A 17232-nucleotide genomic window follows, 5' to 3' on the forward strand; every position below is an offset into this window, starting at 1 on the left:
GAGGAGATGAAGATCATGAAAGTGAGACACAAAAGCCAAAAACAAACAAACTTATCGTACCAATTTGTCTTTGCTCACAAATGGACATAATTAAAAAGTGATAAATTCTTATCAATGACATCAATTTCGGCTATGAAGAAACTTGGACTAAGTTGAAATGTGATTCATCTGAAATTATTTTTACTCTATTCTTAAACCTAATTCACTTAATTTTAATTCTTGTCGTTTTCATTAATTCAAAAGATTGAGATAACAATAATACGAGTAAAAATTTTATTTTTTTAAGTTTTATACTAAAAAAATAAGATTACATATCGAATTTAGTCAAAATTAATCATTTGATATAATCATATTAAAATTGAACATATTTTTTTATTCAAAAACACGAATTAAACATTATTTTATTTTACAAAGCAATTTTCCTTTGAATACAAGCAAACAGATCAAATGTCATGGTTACATAAGAAGATTGAAAAAGACCAATCATCCATCGATCAATTCTATATATACATTGATTCTCATTGACTCTATTTTTCGATTACGTAAAATTAAATTTGAGTAAATTTTTTTAATTTAAAAATTTTAAAAAATAATTTAAATAAAAAATAATGATATATTTTAAATATCAAAATTATTTTACTATCAAAATAAAACTTCATTTACTAAAAATTCATAATCTGTTATACTAATATAAAAAAATATGTTTTTTAAATTCGATTCGAAAAAAAAAAAAAAAAATCGAAATATGCTTCGAATACATGTGGTTGAAAAATTGAGTTACAATTCTGAAACGGGTGCAAACTTTCATTTGTATACATATGGCAGGCAAAATAATTTAATTTTACTGTAGATTTCTTATTTTAGTACTGAAACTTTATGATTTCCAAAGGGTTTCCATTTTAAAAAAATGAATGGTCAGATCCATCGATAAACACCACACTTCACCGCTCACAGTCTCAACTGTAGGGAAACCCAGCTGTAATAATTCTGTGGACACAAATGCCCTGTAAATTCATGTATTTACTAGAATCATCAATAAAAAACAATTCATCAAATTTAAATAAAATATGTACTAACACTGAAAACCACCAAAAAAAAAATTATTACCAGTTACCAATAGAAATGGATTTACCAATGTGCCCTTACTAAGGATAAGAGGTCAAAGTGGTCCATGGCTGGTCAAAGGCCTCAAACTGGCAGGATAATATGGTCATTTGGTTTTTTTCACAGAACATAGAATGTAGTGCCCAATAACTCCACCCTTTGTTGTAGTGGAAACATAAAAAATTCCTACCTAAATTTCCTTTCTTAAAATTATTTAAAATTGCCTTAAATATAAGAAATTTTTAAAGAAAAATTAAATAATTATCTAATTTTTTATTATTATATTGCAATCAATTTTATTATTTATCCAATTAAACTCTTAAAAATTTTTTTATTCAATTAAATTTTTAATAATTTATCTAAACTGGAAATATATTTTTATTCAATTAAATTTTTGATTAAATTAGAATTGAATAATAATGATTAATAAATTTTCACCTAATAAAAATTTAATTTAATGAAAATAAATGTTAAAAAAAATAAGAATTTGAATTATTTCATTTAGTTTAGGATTTTTTTTACTTAAGCCTTCAAATTTTCATTTCTTAGATAAAAAAATATAAAATGTGAGTAAATTTACTACTAATTTTCATAATACAAATTAATGTTAAAAAATAGAGGAAAAAAAGGAATCTTCACTGCCCTTTAAGGCATCCAAGGACACTTAAAAACTCACTTTCCCATGTCCAAATGTGACTAACAATAAAAGAAATAATGAATTAAAAACTGTTAATAATTAAAAAGATCATTGAAAAATAACAATTAAATAATAATCTTTGTCAGCAACCCATTCCCAGATCCACACCATAGCTAAACCTGCAACAGTTGAATGGAATCTCTCTTTCTTAGATCTCAAGACTCAAAGAAACCCAGAAAATAAAACAGAAAACAAGCCATAAATATGAAGTAAAAGAAAAAAAAAGAAAAAAAATGTGCTTGATTTTCTCTATTTATATTAATATTAATCATTTGATGAAAGAGACAGTCACATTAGCAAAAACCCATATCTCCAAAAATGGAGATTCAAAAAAAAAAAAAAAAAGAACAAATCCTTATATACAAGTATATATAACTTGAAATTCTTCCTCTTCTTCCTGCTTGGATGCCATTGATAAACCAAAAAAACAAAGCTTTGCGCGCTTGCTTGCTAATTGACCCTCCAAAGAAAGGCAAAAACCATCTCAAAGAAAGGGAAAAAGAGACCAAATTTTGGGTTTTCTTGATTCAAGAATCAGTGTAGTCACGCCAGCAAATAAGCATGGTAACACATCGTCTCATGATGTAAAAACGAGCTCTCTGCTCTTTGACTAATCTCGCACATTTCCTTGTGAAAGCCCATCTTTTACTTGAAGAAGATGAAGAATTCTTGATCATGAATGAAGAAGAACGACTCCTTGATGAACTTTCTTTCTTTGATAACTTCCATTTCTCATCAAAGTAAAAACTTGGTGGCGCACTCGAACTTGTTGCAAGAGTTGAAGCCATGGCCGAAACCAACAAAAAAAAGAACAATCTAAAAAACAAAAGGATGGGTTCTTTTTAGCTTGGAAAAAGATCAATGGGATCTTTTTTGTGGATTTTTTAGTACCCTTTTCCTTTTGGAAGCTAAAGAGAGAGAGAGAGAATTGAATGAGCAAAACAGGAAGTGAATTTTGTAGTGGTTAAGAGTAAGGTAAGGGGTTAGGGTCATTATTTATAATAAGTCGAGGGAAAAAAAATGGCAGCAGATGGGTGTGGTGTGGTGTGGCAGTGGGCATCGCCTGGGCTTCTCCTCAAGTGGCCCACCAAACAAATATATTTTAAGAATATAGTATAAAATATTAAGCCTAATTTTGCAGCTGAAAACTTGTAATTTTAGCTTATTAAGGTAAAATTTGTTGATATATTATGCTTTCATATTGGATGTTATATTTATTTTTTATTTTTATATTGAATTTTGCTATACTTATTTGTTCAATCAATAAAATCAACTCTCATAATTGTTAAATCAACACACATCTAATTATCATGTTACCTTAAGTAAGATCGACATCTAAATCTCTATACACAAATCAAGCTTACTTTTACCAGGGAAGGACTCTCAACTAATTCCATTAACATTCAAATAAGACATCATTTCGAAATAGTATAACCGATTTTTAATTTATTTAAAATTATTCATGTAATCGATTTTCGAGTTCTACATAAATTCATTATCAATTATTAATTATTTTAATTATGTCACCTCCTTTCCTCTTAGATATAAAGTAAAAAGGATGCCTAAGTATAATATGAACTAAGCATTTTTTTTTGCTTCCTTAATATTTATTGTATATCTTCTTTCTCAATAAATCGTAAAATATTTATTGACTTGCATATCGAAATACGATTTAAAAACAAACTCTAACGCACCTTAACCATACTTTTTTGCTATAGGTTCAAGTTTCCCTTTTGCATAGCTTCCGGACCGTCGTCCCCCAACTAATATCCAAAAATATCATCAACAAATTTTATTATTAAAATTTTAATCTCATTAATTGTTAGACAAAGAGTAAGATATTTCACGAAACATTTTATTAATGTAGATGGCAAATATTCATAATTTTGGTATTTTATAATAAAAATTGATAAAATTTAAAATGTCACAAAATTTAACAAAATTAAAACACGATACTAAGATTCAATACTAATTTATAATACAATGACAGATTTGAACTTAAACCCTAATATCACATATAACAACAAAATTTTTAGACTTTATCAATTAAATTTAATTGTATTTTACAAAATGATCATATTATAAAATTTTAATTAAAAATAAATTCGTTACAAGCATATTAAAATTTTACTCATATTTGATGATTGAGAATAAATTTGTTGTAAATCGACATTTTTACTATAAATGTTAGTTTGTTTAGTATATTTTTTTAGTTATATCAAAAGAGTAAAATCTTAGTACAAGTAAAAGAAATGGGAGTTTGGTTTGAAATCAAACCCTCGATGTCTCCTCAATCACCTTTAGCCACTATAGATGTTAGTTTGTTAAGTATATTGAATTTATAGTTACATTGAAATGTTGTATTTAGAAGTAATGAGTTTTAAAAAAATGACAAAATTAAAATATTTTTAAAAATAAAAAAATTTAAAAATCATATTTATTATATTATTAATTTTTAACGATAATTATATAAATAATTGAATTAAAATGAAACATTAGCTCAAGTTTTCTGCATCAAATAGGGTAAGTTTTGACAAATTTCTTTGTCTTTGCCTTGGTGACATTTTCTCATATGGTTGCTTATTGTTTTGGTCATTTTTGGATGCTTAAAATTTTAATTGCAAATCAAAAGAAAATGCTTGTTTCTATTAACATCAAAGATATCAAAATTTCTAGTCATGTTGAATCGGTCGATCAAATCGAATATCAAACCGGTTCAATCTCTGTTCAATTATTAAAACATGGGGAAAATCCAAGAAAATTATCTTCTTGATATTTCAAATTAACTGCTGTCAAATACTCAGTAAAAATAGAGTATTAAATTTTGAGATTTTTTGAAGGGAGAGATGTAAATAATTTTCACCTATTCCAAGGAGTATGGTAAATCTTTTTCACTCACAAACTGATCGCCACACGGACTGAACCACACGCTTCCCGGCTCAATGACATCCTAATTGGTCAGGCAACTCAAACTTTTGGACATTGTCTTTGTTGATAAGATTCAAAATTGGAAACTTGGATTTATTATTATGTCAATTATTTTCTTTTCTTTGTTTTCCTCTTCTCATTTTCTTTGTTTTAACCGTTATGATCATAGTTCGATAATTTGAATTTTAATAACTGAATGTTAAACTCAAAAAATCCAAAATTAAAATCACCTAAATCTAAAATGGTTTGAAATTTTTTACCTAAAACATCCAATTCAAATCGGATTTCACCTACTCAATTGCCACCACTTTTTACATTTTATATATTCTTCATTATTTATAAACTGTAATTATTAAAATCAATAATTTAAAATGCGATATAATAACATAAAACAAATATGATACAAAAATAAAATATAAAAGTAACACGATTTGAAATTTTAATAATAATTATTTATAAGTTTAACAAAATTAAAAAATTATATTTCATATTTTAGTGTCAGATACGAATTGTGATACATAATTTTCATATAAAATATAATATGAATATACGAATTTTAATATTTTATACGATACAAATATATTAATCTTCAAATCTAATAATTACTATAATATTGAAATTTAAAATCAAAATTAAAAAAATTAAAATTTAATTTTATTACCATCCATTGATTTTTTTATTGTAAAATAATATTTAACATGTAGTATATATGAGTTCATTTTTATAAATTATCAATAAAAATTCTATAAAAATAAAGCAATTGTAAATCAAACAAATTAACATATAATTTCGAAACATTCAATGTAAAATTAGATAAGCCCCATTAATCCAAATGATAGGATCACTACCCAAATGCTAAAAACTTAAGTCTTATTATATATATTTTTGGTATAAAAAATCTAGGCATAAATAGGTTACTCAATTTTTAAGTGATCAAAATATGATGTATCATATTCGATAATATACAAATAATAATTATTGATCATGCATTTAAAATAATTTTAATAAAAAATTATCGACTAAACTCGAATATCAAATCTTTATATCGAGAAAAGTAATCCTTGCCAATTAAATGAACTAATTTGATACTTACTATGGTTAAAAGTAAAAGTTCAATACATTATGAACTGAAAAAATTTTAATATATCACTAGTATTTCTTTAATTCACACATGTCAGCTGGCACAAAGGCAGCCTTCTGTTTCTGGTCTTTCGGACCAGAAGTCCTAACCAGTTATTTTACTATGTTTCAACCGTCAAAACAGCGCATGGGTAAAAACTTTGAAAAAGAATCTTTGATTAATCAATGTTTTAATTTAGTTTATTTTATAATTTTCCATTTGCTTTAATATCTTTTTATTCTTAAGTGAAGTATGAGAATGAGAGAGAGTTAAAGAAAATAGATTATGTTTATTGTACGAAGACCTTTTTTTTGGGTACAAATTTTTGTTTAAATAATTTTAATAATTAAATTATAATTATATTATTCTCTATTTCACTTGATTTTAGTTATATGAGTCTAATTTAGGGTTTAGATTGTTAAAATTTTATGAAATAATTCAATCTAATGATATTAATTTTTGCAAACCACTTGAAATTTGGTTTACTAAATTTTCATTAATTTTATATTTCATTTATTAAGTACAATTGAGTTATTCTCGTAAATTTAATAAATTGCATGACCGATCAATTTATAAGAAAGGCTCAAAAAAATTCACAATGAAAGGTTTTTTTTTTTTTTTTGTATTTTTAAAAAGATATTTCAAATTTTACTTTTTTAAAAAAAATATCAATGATTAAATCAAATGTTTTTATGTAAACCACAGTTATATTAGTTTTGTACTGATTAGAATTTTAATTATAAGTAGGCTTTTATCTTTTTTTTTTTAATATTTGAAACTATTAAAATTGAATTTTGATAAGTGAAATTAAAAATCGAGCATTCTATTAGTAGATTATACAATTAATAATTTTAATCATGAAAAGATTTCAAAAGATTAGCATTTCACTTATTAATTTTATAGAGATTTTTGTTTTTCATCACCAATTTGATAGGCAGGAAAATGAATTTATGTGTTTCTTAATGGAAGGAAAGCTTTTTGACAAATCCAAATCCTCATGATTTTTCTTTTTCTTGATTACTTCATTTCCTCTCAAGTAAAACTTTCTTTCTCTCTTCCAGCAAGCCTGGAGAGGAGAAATATGTCTTGATCTTGCCTTGAAACAAATTCTGGACCACCTTCCATGAATGTAAATATTAAAATAAAAACAAATAAATTCTCTTTTTCAGTGTTTAGGCACCATCAATCATCAACTTTACATGTGGAATTCATCATCTTCATCACTTTCCCCAACTTAATTTTTATATAAAAAAAAAAAAAAAGACGGGTGATAAAAATATGAAGAAATGATGAACAGCAGCTCCCTTAAAGTTTGCCATGTTCATTGGAGAAGCAGCATTTGCTCTCAAAACACTTTACAATGTTAATTTCCTTGATTAGATTTTTATGGTATCTTTGTTTTTGCCTAGGATACCAGTCAAAGTTCTCAGCAGTAGCAGATATACTATTCTCTAATACAAAATTTACTTTAATTAAGCTCATTATGTTTAATATACAAGAGAAGAACTTAATTTGCTGCGACCCTTCATTTTCTTTCTTGAAATATTCGCGTCTGACATATATAAAGATTTGTTTCGATTCTTTAAATATATGAAAAAACTTAGAAAAAAATTATTCAAGTTACATAAAAGAAAATTTAAAGAATGAGGAAGTGAGTCAGGTGACATCTTGGATCAAAGTGCAATTTTAATTTAGTATACTTAATTAAAGATAATTGACTAAGTTTTAATTGTAGCTAATAATTAGAAAAGGTTTTGTCCTATTCTATGGTTCCCTTTTCTTTTCTCAACCTCAAGTGGAAGAGTATAGGCTGAACTCATCCCAACAATATTGTTTGTTGTATGTGTCAAGTGGCAGATGAGAGCTGAGAACTGATTCACATGCATCCATGTGAGCAAAACCTTCAAACCAGACACCAGCCTCTCCTTGCAAAAACTGCCTAACCATTTGCAACTGAAAACAACTAAACAAGAACAAGAAATTTCTGCAAAATTCAGTCAAACCTTTGGGGTTCATTAAAAGGGGGCATGCAAGATTGTTTTTTTTTTTTTTCATAGTTTACTTGAAGAAAAACTTTTCTTTCTTATTGCTGTCTGAATCTGTGTGAACTAGAAATTGAACAAATGTCTGATATAATTTGACTGTTACATATTTGGTTATAATCTTATGATTGATATTGATAATTATGGTTGAAGAAGATTTTCTTCATTGTTTGACTTAATTTTCTGCCAAGAGACAACATATTTCATAAACATGTCTGCCATATTAATTAAATATCCTCAACTTCTGCAACAATCTTTACCAATGCCAATCATTAAAAAACAGAGAAAAAAACAGTGTTGCTGGCAATAGATGAACATAAACCAATATGCATGGTCTAACTATGGCCTCAAGGAAACATATTTCTGTGTAATTCAATTATCTGTCTTGAGCATAAAGTTTCAATCAGTCCCAACTGAATGTATCAGCTACACTCATAGCATATCGTCCGGTTTACTTTATTCGTTATAAAGTTCATATGGATTTTATTAAATGCATTTGGACAAATTATTCTTTGATAAAAAAATCTGTTGTTCATTCCTTCATACCATTTTCGGTCAATCTTCCTTGAAGAAATTGCAGATATGCTTTGTCTACTGCAAGTATCAACATTTTCCCATGTGCAAAACCAGAAAGTTATCTTGATTTCTTCATTACTTCATATCCACTTAATGGAAACTTTCCTTGCTTATTGAAGTCCCCAAAGCAATGATTATTTTGATACTACTCTAGAAGTTGAATTTAGCCATGAACATTTCCCATATCTCATTTCTCCATGACTCCCTTTATGATCTTTTATCAGAGTAGATTCATTCTCAATCATAAGCTCCCTTAAATGCTTCATATAATTGAGTTTCAAATGGAGAAACAAATCCCTTAAAGCATGCCCATGTTCAAGGAATAGGGTGCAGTGGCCAAAAGAAAAATATATCTCATGTTTTCTTCTTCCATTGTTATATATGGTCATTGTTGGTTTGATTATGCTAATCAAGCTTAATTGGCAGCTTAATATATATTCTCCTCAAAGACCCAAAAAATGCTTCATTATGTCACACCTCATCATCTACCACATGAAGAACAAAAACATAACAAATTAAGAATTAAAAGGGATGGCATCAAAGATCATGGGGTAGTTGAGATATTGTCCCTGTTCAAAATATAACCAGGTTTTGTAGCTTAGGCTGTTAAGGGATGACATATGAATGTAAAATTTACAGATTTTCACTTAACTGCTCGAATTTTTAACTTTATCGACGTGCCTAGAAGAAGCAGAATGGTTATATAAACAAATTGTTTAACAGGAAAATCTAGCTGTGAGTGGAAGATTTATGAACTTATTTCCTCTTTAAAGGAAAAAAAAAAGAAGAATGTCACATGCTTCCATGTTAGCAAAGCCTTTAAACCATTGGCATTATCAGCAGTATTGAAGTTCACAAACCAAAAATGTTGAGAAAATTTGTAGTAAAAGACAAAAGAAGAAATTTCTATAGAAAAATAGTGCAAAAGCTCGGTCAAATTTGCTGCTGGAAAGCATGAAATTAAGGAAAGTATCATAACCAATGATGATTGATGATGAGACATCACTTTACTACATCTTTGTTTGAAGGAATATTTTCGGCATGCTTTTGTTAATGCTGTCTGAAAATTTTCAATTTATGATTCTCAAAAGAGCATGATTTGGAGCAGTAGAGATAGCGAGGAAAAGATGAGAAAATTTGACCAACTATTGTCTATGGAGGCTGCTTTATTGACTGATTTCATTAACTAATTTCTATGATGATTAGAAGAGATTTGATGCCTTTGAGACTATAAGGATTGCTCTTTGGCTGGATAAGGCGTCGGATTCATAAAAAAGTTGGTTCCAATGGGATACGTAAAGAATTAATGGATGAAAATTTGGCATACATTTGTTCAACATTTTCAGCTTATATTTTGCCTCTAATTTAGCATTGTCCCAATCAAATGTATCTTCAGAAATGACTAAATCTGATCTTCCTCAAAATTTTCAGGATTGGTTCAATGCATTTAGACACATGATATGACACAATCCTAGAGAAAACAACATGTTTTCCAGGGGACAGACATGAAATTTTCTTTGTTTCCTGAAAATGAATTGAGTTTCTCTGGTTGCTTCATTTTCACTCAAATGATGAAGCTTCTTCAGTTAAAGTAGATATCAGACTGGAGATTTTCTTGCTTGGTTCAAATTCAGACCAACAGTTTATCAGAAAAAAATTCCTCTAAATTTGCCTTCCTTGCTTCTATAATCCAAACTCTAACTTCCATTTAATGAACTATAAGTGGAAAATCAATCAACTGAAGGTTAAAGAAGAAAAATTGTTACATTTTTATACCAAAAATTGGTTAAAAAACACTCCCTCAAAGGCCAAAGCATGCTATGTTCAATGGATGAGATACACTTACTATTCAAATATATTCATTTGTGCACGTTCTTCAAACAATTTCTTCAGCTTTTTCAAAAATGGTAAAAAATTTTTGCATATTTTTTTATTTAAAATTATCAGAAATTAAATTCTAATCACTGAAATTAAACGTCTGACACTCTACCAATAACCCGATGACTTTATAAAGTATTTTTGTTATGGTTGTGAATGTGGTTAGTTGACTAGACCAGTCAAACTTCAAACAAAATCAATATAAACAACATATGCAAAATGAAACATTAATATGTTTTCTATTCATATATATATATGTATATAATTTAAGTAGCATTTGCTTCTACTTCACATGTTTTTTGTAAGATTAATAAAGTTTGATTCTAATTGTATGTTTCTATCCACGTCACTTCCATGTGCTCCATTAATTAAGAAATTTTATTAGCATTTCTCATTTAAAGAATATAAATTTTTTTTAAGGTGATGTCTGAATTATATTCTGAAAATGATAAGAAACATAATGAATAAATGATTTGGAAAACACAAGAAATCTCCCAAAAACTATATTTTATTTCTGGTTTGGGGTTGTTTGAAGGATTTCATGTCTTACAGTTGATATTAATGTAAAAGATTCTATGCTCTGATTTGTCAGATTATCTTTTGCAAAGATTCTTTTATAAGGGATCCTAAAAAATGTTTTGAAGAATCAATGTTTAATTTATTTGAAACGAACTTAGATTTGAACCAAAATTTATTAAATATTATTTTTTAAAATTATTGCATGAACCAATTAAATTACAAATTCGAAAAATGGTATGCTTATTCTTTTGAATTGATATATACTCTTTAAAAAAAAAAAAAAAAACAAAACAAAAGATATAAACTCTCACTTTCATGGAGGAGATTTGGGCCCTAGCAGTCCATATTCTGATATCAATTGGGGCTAACAAGTTATGGCCTGCTACAAGATATACACCAGGCTTTGCCCAAGATTTGTTTGGAAAAGCCCATTAAAAAAATGAAAAATATTACAGCCTCTTCAAGATAATGATCCTCTTCGCTAAGTTATTTAATTATGATTGCAAGCAACTTCTTCACTAGAATTGTTCTCTGATTCATATTTTATTTGATATATGTAGTTAAATTGAACTCTCGTCCATTTGCTTCCTAAGTTCCTATAGGCTTTTGCAAGAAGATTCATTGGGGGTGACAAAAAAAATTGTTTTACTAGCTTAAATTTTCCATACATTAATTCATCATCCTTATAATGGAGACCAATATTAGGAAAAATATTAAATTTTATTTCAAGCATTTCAAGCGATCACGTTGCAAACTGCTAATTTCTTGATGCATTTGTTATATTGAAGATCTTGAGTTGCTAGAATTACATGAATTCTCAAAGTTGTAATGGGATTTTGGAATTATTTACAATTGAAACTTTGTAGTGATTAATGAATTTCTTTGATATTGAGAGTGAAGAATCTAATGGATTGATCCAAGTCAATAAATAAATATATATATCAATTGGTAGTATCATACGAATCCCATTCATTAAAGTAAATCAAATGAACTAATTTGCCTCGTTTACAATTTTGTTGGGAAATCGAATGACCCATTAGAAATATTAAAATTGTTTTAAGTAAATGTTTTTGCAATTATGTAGAATGCATTGATGCCATCAGATGTTTATGATTTTCATTTGCAGTTTTTATGTGCTTATGTCTGTTTCTGATCCTATTGTTTGAATCACAGCCTGTTTATGAACTAATTTCATTAATAAAATTTTTTAAAAAATGTTTTTTTTTTCATTTTTGCTGAAAAATTAAGATGATAGTATCTATTCCCATTTATAATCCCATTAAAGTCTCTTTTTTTCTTTTAATTGTATGAAAAAGAAATGCAATAATTAAGTTGAATTGAAAACACACATAAACATAAAGTTTATTAATTCATAATTTCTACTTTAAATTTTCACACATGCACGTACACACATATATATAATTATCAATTGTCAGTAAAAAAAAAAAGAGAAGCATACAAATATGACATATTTTCCATCATAAAGAGCCATTCAAAGCAAAAATATATTACTAGCAAATGTATAAGTTAATGACAAGAAATAAATGTTCCCAGTTGTACAATAATATGCAGATTTTCAACAAGATATCTTCAGATTTACAAAAAAAAAAAAAAAAAAAAAAGAAAGGCTTACAAATTTTCTTGTAGAAGTTTTTAAAATCTTCTACAGTTGGTGAGAACCAAATCCAGAGTTTCAAAGCAATTTGAAGAGAGAAAATAAAGGAAAAGAAACTGAGATTTTTCCTTAAAAAAGGGCTATAGCTAGTGAAAGAAGCACATCAATAGGAAAAGAATGAAAGAAAAAGAAATTTCATGTACAACAGAAACAAAATGATTGTATGTGAGACTTGCTATATATTCCCAGCAGTGCATCATCTGCAAGAGAAAAAGCTGATTGATTACAGAGATATGAAAACTACCATTTTTTTTACTTTTTTTTTTTCAATACGAAATTTTTTAAAGATCAAAGCAAAGAACCAGAAGAGAAGAGAGTAAAAAGGGGTAAGAAAACTCAAGTATCCAGGAAACAAAAGCAAACCATCTGATCATCATTTTCTCTTTTTGGCACATGAATTTTGAAAGCAAAGTACAGACATACCTACTGAAAATTTTCAGGTGTTTTTGGAGCTGAAAATCTCCTGAAAAATGTCAGATAACACAATCCAACACAAAAATTAAAAAAAAGAAATCTCGGACTGATCATATCATTACATTATATTACAATTTGGATCATAGCCAAACCCCTAATAATATTATCAAATACTTAAACATTTTTATCAGCTTATTGATTAAAATCAAAAGAAAACAGTGCTATTTCTCTGAAAATAAGTAATGGTCAGTTTCACCTACATGGTTTCAAGCTGGTAAAGTTTATGATCATCATCATGAACATAGAATCGATCATCGATTTTCCATAGCTTTTGCTTGTAATTTGTTGATGGAAAAATGAGATTCAAAATTTGGAATTAAATTTAGCCATTTATTGCCGCTGCAGCATCATCAAGATTCCCATATCTACTCAAAGAGCTGATTGGTTATATAGTGAAAGCCAAAAGCATGATCTTCACCGTTGATCAATCAACCCTAAAAAGTTTTGTGAATCTTGATGATGCTCCATCCGCAATCAGTGACTGTGCTGTATCATTGGGTCTTCATCATCATGTATCATCATCACCATCATCATCAAATCAACCCATGCAAAAGGAAAAAGAAAAGAGATAAAAGAACCCTAACCCTAAACCTAATAAACCTTAATCATCTCCAAGTGAAACAAAAAGGTAAAGCAAAAAAGAAAGTTGAAAAGAAAAAAAGGGTTCAAAAGTTGGAACCCAATCTCTAGATATGTGAAATGAGTAAGACCCACTGGAGATAAAAAGCTACTTGTTTATGTGGTTCTTGTTCTCTTTCCATTAAAACAAAGAAAAAACTTCAAAACGAAAAAGTGAAGAACATGAACATGAAGCAAAGTTTAAAAAAACAAAACCCAAAACCAAGAGAGAAAATCAAGGCTGTTTGAAGACTATGGAGGGATATTGAAGAGAGGGTTGAAGGGTATAAATATATATAGATGAAGAGGAAGAAGAAGAGAGTAATGAATGGGTTGGATTGGTTGGTGACTTTGGTTGAGAGATTTGTCAGAGAAAGAAAGAGACTGAGTACCCACAACAGTTAAACATCATAATCCTAGGTGCCAAATTACCATAAACTTCATTACTCTTTTTCTTTTCTTAACTCAGTTGTTTTTGCTCTAATTTTTTCACTATAAATGTCATCAGAAAATATCACTATCCAATCCAAAATTTGGGCAAAGAATTGAAAAAAAAAGTGAGAAAAGAAAACTTACCCAGTAATGGTGGCTGGATATATGTTGCGTCCACAACAAGCATTTTTCATTCAAGTGGGGTGGGGAGAGCTGGGGCTGGGATTGGAATTGACAGGGCGCTGACTTGACCCCATCAACCAAGTTACATATCTACTGGCCGAGGGAGGGTCTCTCTTTTTCCTAGTTTGGCCTAGCTATTAGCTAGGGTTTTCTCTGCCTGGTTCCTTGTTTTGATCCTTCACTTGCCATTTTTGGTTCCTTTATTTTCAGTCTGAGTTTTACAAGTTTTATACCCTTCTACGACACTTTTTTAAGTTTTCAATTTCCATGTTTTATGGCACTTTTTAAAAGTTTTTAAGTCTTAATTTCTTCTATTTATTTCTCATTTGTACACCTGCGAGTTTGTAAAGTTAAGCAATAATCTTGGGCCCCCATGAATTACTTGGTTAATTCTTCACTCCTTTTTTTTTTTTTTCTGGTTTTAAACTTCTATTAATTATGACTGGTAGATATTCTTAAAGATGAGTAAGATGGAGGTCATTTTCTAAATAAAAATAGAGATAAGGAGTGGGCTCGGTTATATTAGAATCGACTCTAAAACTGAAGATTTAGAGTTTAAACCTTAGTCAGAAAAAAAATATAGAGTTCATTTTTAAATAAACATAAAATTATATGTTTATATAATTAATTAGCATTTTAATTGTTTTCCATCATATTTATTATTTGCTTGTTCTCACCAGCTGGCAATGCTTTTATTTGGTACATATAGTACTTTCCTTTTTAAGCCTCTAACATCTCAATCTCGTAATTTCCCTCTTTGATTATTAATTCTAGTTTACGTACAAATATAATTCCATCCTCTAATTAACAAGTTCTTTCCTATAATTTCACTCTCTCACATTGATTATGAAATTCGGGTGACGTTAATGCCTAAGAAAAGAAGGGAAAAAAATTAAAATCAAAGAAAAGTTGGTCTTAACATTTCTATATCTCCTTGATTCTTACATTACTTCCTTGCACGGATTATTTTTATTTATTGGCCCGTATTTTTCTTTGCTAGTACTTGCATACGCAATCTTTCCAGTACTTGTGAATACATGATACCTCACGAATGATGCTTCGATCTAGAATATTATCATTTTTTTTAATGTGAAAAGTAGAATAAATATGTTGTTAAGATAAGTTTTATATATAGTACATATATTTATTCATAAATTATGATGATAAATAAACAATCAATTAAATTTGAAATGTTTTGAGATTTTCTTAAAGCCTCTTTGATAAGGATTTAATTAATGAAACTGGCTTTTTATTTATTTTTTTTTCTTTGGATATTCTTGCAGTGTTTGGATTTTCAATATTAGAGTAGCATGGATAAAAAGATTACGACTCTACGTATGATAACATGGATCAAATCAGAGAAAAGAAAAGAAAGAATTTCGAACTTTCTTGTGCAATTAAATTTGAGGTACGTATAAATTAAATTACATGGTAAACCATAAAATTACGAGCATTTCCTTTCCCAAATGAGCCATGATGATTCTCATTACAAGGGACAAGATTTTGATACTATATGTTTTATGAAATGATTCAAAAATAAATAAATAAATAAATTATCATATGTCATTAATATTAAAAGTGATGTAATATAGTTTAATTATACATATGTATATGTGTGTGTATTTATCGTAATTTTGATATTGTGTAATTTGTAAAAGCATGTGAAACAAGAATGAAGTGATTTATCACAATTTGAAGTTACTTTTAAACTTATTCAGCAAAAAAAAAAAAACAAAGAAGGTACTGATTTTTAAAAAATCTTGGTTCCCAAGACAAAAATCATCTTTGCTCCTCTCATGAGGTGAGTTGTCTAGTTAGTGTAAATCTTTTACTGCGTTTTTTTTTAAAATAACTTTTCCATCCTTCTGATCAAATTTAATAAAATCTAAAAATGATTTACAAAGAACAGTTAATTAGGGCAATTAAGCATTTGGTTCAATCGATTGGTGCATAATTCTTTACTCAAAGAACAAAACTCGAATGAGAAAGTATAAGAAAGTAATAAGGTGTTATTGCTGATATTTTTTTTTAACTTATAGAAAATTTTCTACTCCAAAACTGAAATTTGTGGCCTACCAAAACTAATATCCACAAATAATTAGAAAAGCCAAAAAGGCCTGACATCCAAGCTGGCTTTATAAATTTAACTCTGCAGTGTGTCCAAGTCCTCACTACTTAAACCAGGAAAATATATTGCCAAAGAGACCCACAAAAATTCAATTGAAAGCTTGACATGCTAACAGCAAATCTGGTGCCAACCAAATATTCTCTCCATTCTTTGCAATAACCTCAGAAACCCCACTGAATTTAGAACATGGAAAAATTAGAATTGGCAAAAGTTATATGTATATATGTCATTCACAGCTGTCTGAAATTTTTCTCAATTGAGATTAGGTATTAAAACCATCTGCTACATGGTTGTTTCTAAGAGAAGGAACATCAACATTTTCAAATTTGGAAAAATTAAAGAGGGGGTCCATTATATTCAGGGAAAGGTTGATGATGCAGATCAGCAGAGAAGAATTTAATTGAGTTTTTGTCATTTTCCATTCATTTTAATTTGTTTATCTTCCAAAATAAATGTGCCATTTATTTTGTTCCATCAATGGCTAAACAGAATATCAGCTGCTGAAAGAACCAGGCATGACAAATTTGAGTAAAGTTATTAAATTTGGTTATAGTCTATGTATCAAAAAAGAAAATAATTTCAATTTTTTTTATCAATAAAATCCGAGATAAATAAATTGATCTGACTCTCAAATCATGCTGCAGATGTAAACTTATAAATTCTGCTTAGAACCAACCAAGAATTACTGAAATTCAAATCCAAGACTTGATCTCACTGTGGAGGTGAATGAATTAGGCTCCATTTGAGAGTTCGATTGTAAGGCTCGTACCTTATTTTTCGGTACATTGAGTTCATTCATAAAGTGCATTCATTGGTGCAATAGAGCTTTCCAATTGAACTCACAAATGTAGTCTTGAC

At 28.2% G+C, this 17232-nt stretch overlaps 1 protein-coding gene across 1 annotated transcript; it reads right to left on the reverse strand.

The window, feature by feature from the left end:
* Positions 1-1882: 1882 nt before the first annotated feature.
* Positions 1883-2774, reverse strand: LOC111309783 (small polypeptide DEVIL 11-like). The gene has a single exon (XM_022908790.2). It carries the CDS (start codon positions 2587-2589, stop codon positions 2329-2331), a length of 261 nt encoding a protein of 86 aa, XP_022764525.1. The 5' UTR covers positions 2590-2774; the 3' UTR covers positions 1883-2328.
* Between the last annotated feature and the right edge of the window lie 14458 nt (positions 2775-17232).

This window comes from Durio zibethinus, chromosome 19 (assembly GCF_047325235.1).
Source record: "Durio zibethinus cultivar Kanyao isolate XHJ-2024 chromosome 19, ASM4732523v1, whole genome shotgun sequence".
Lineage (NCBI taxonomy): Eukaryota > Viridiplantae > Streptophyta > Magnoliopsida > Malvales > Malvaceae > Durio > Durio zibethinus.

Excerpts from the sequence above, each read along its gene's own strand:
- LOC111309783 (XM_022908790.2), bottom strand. The coding sequence starts at position 2,589 with ATGGCTTCAACTCTTGCAACAAGTTCGAGTGCGCCACCAAGTTTTTAC.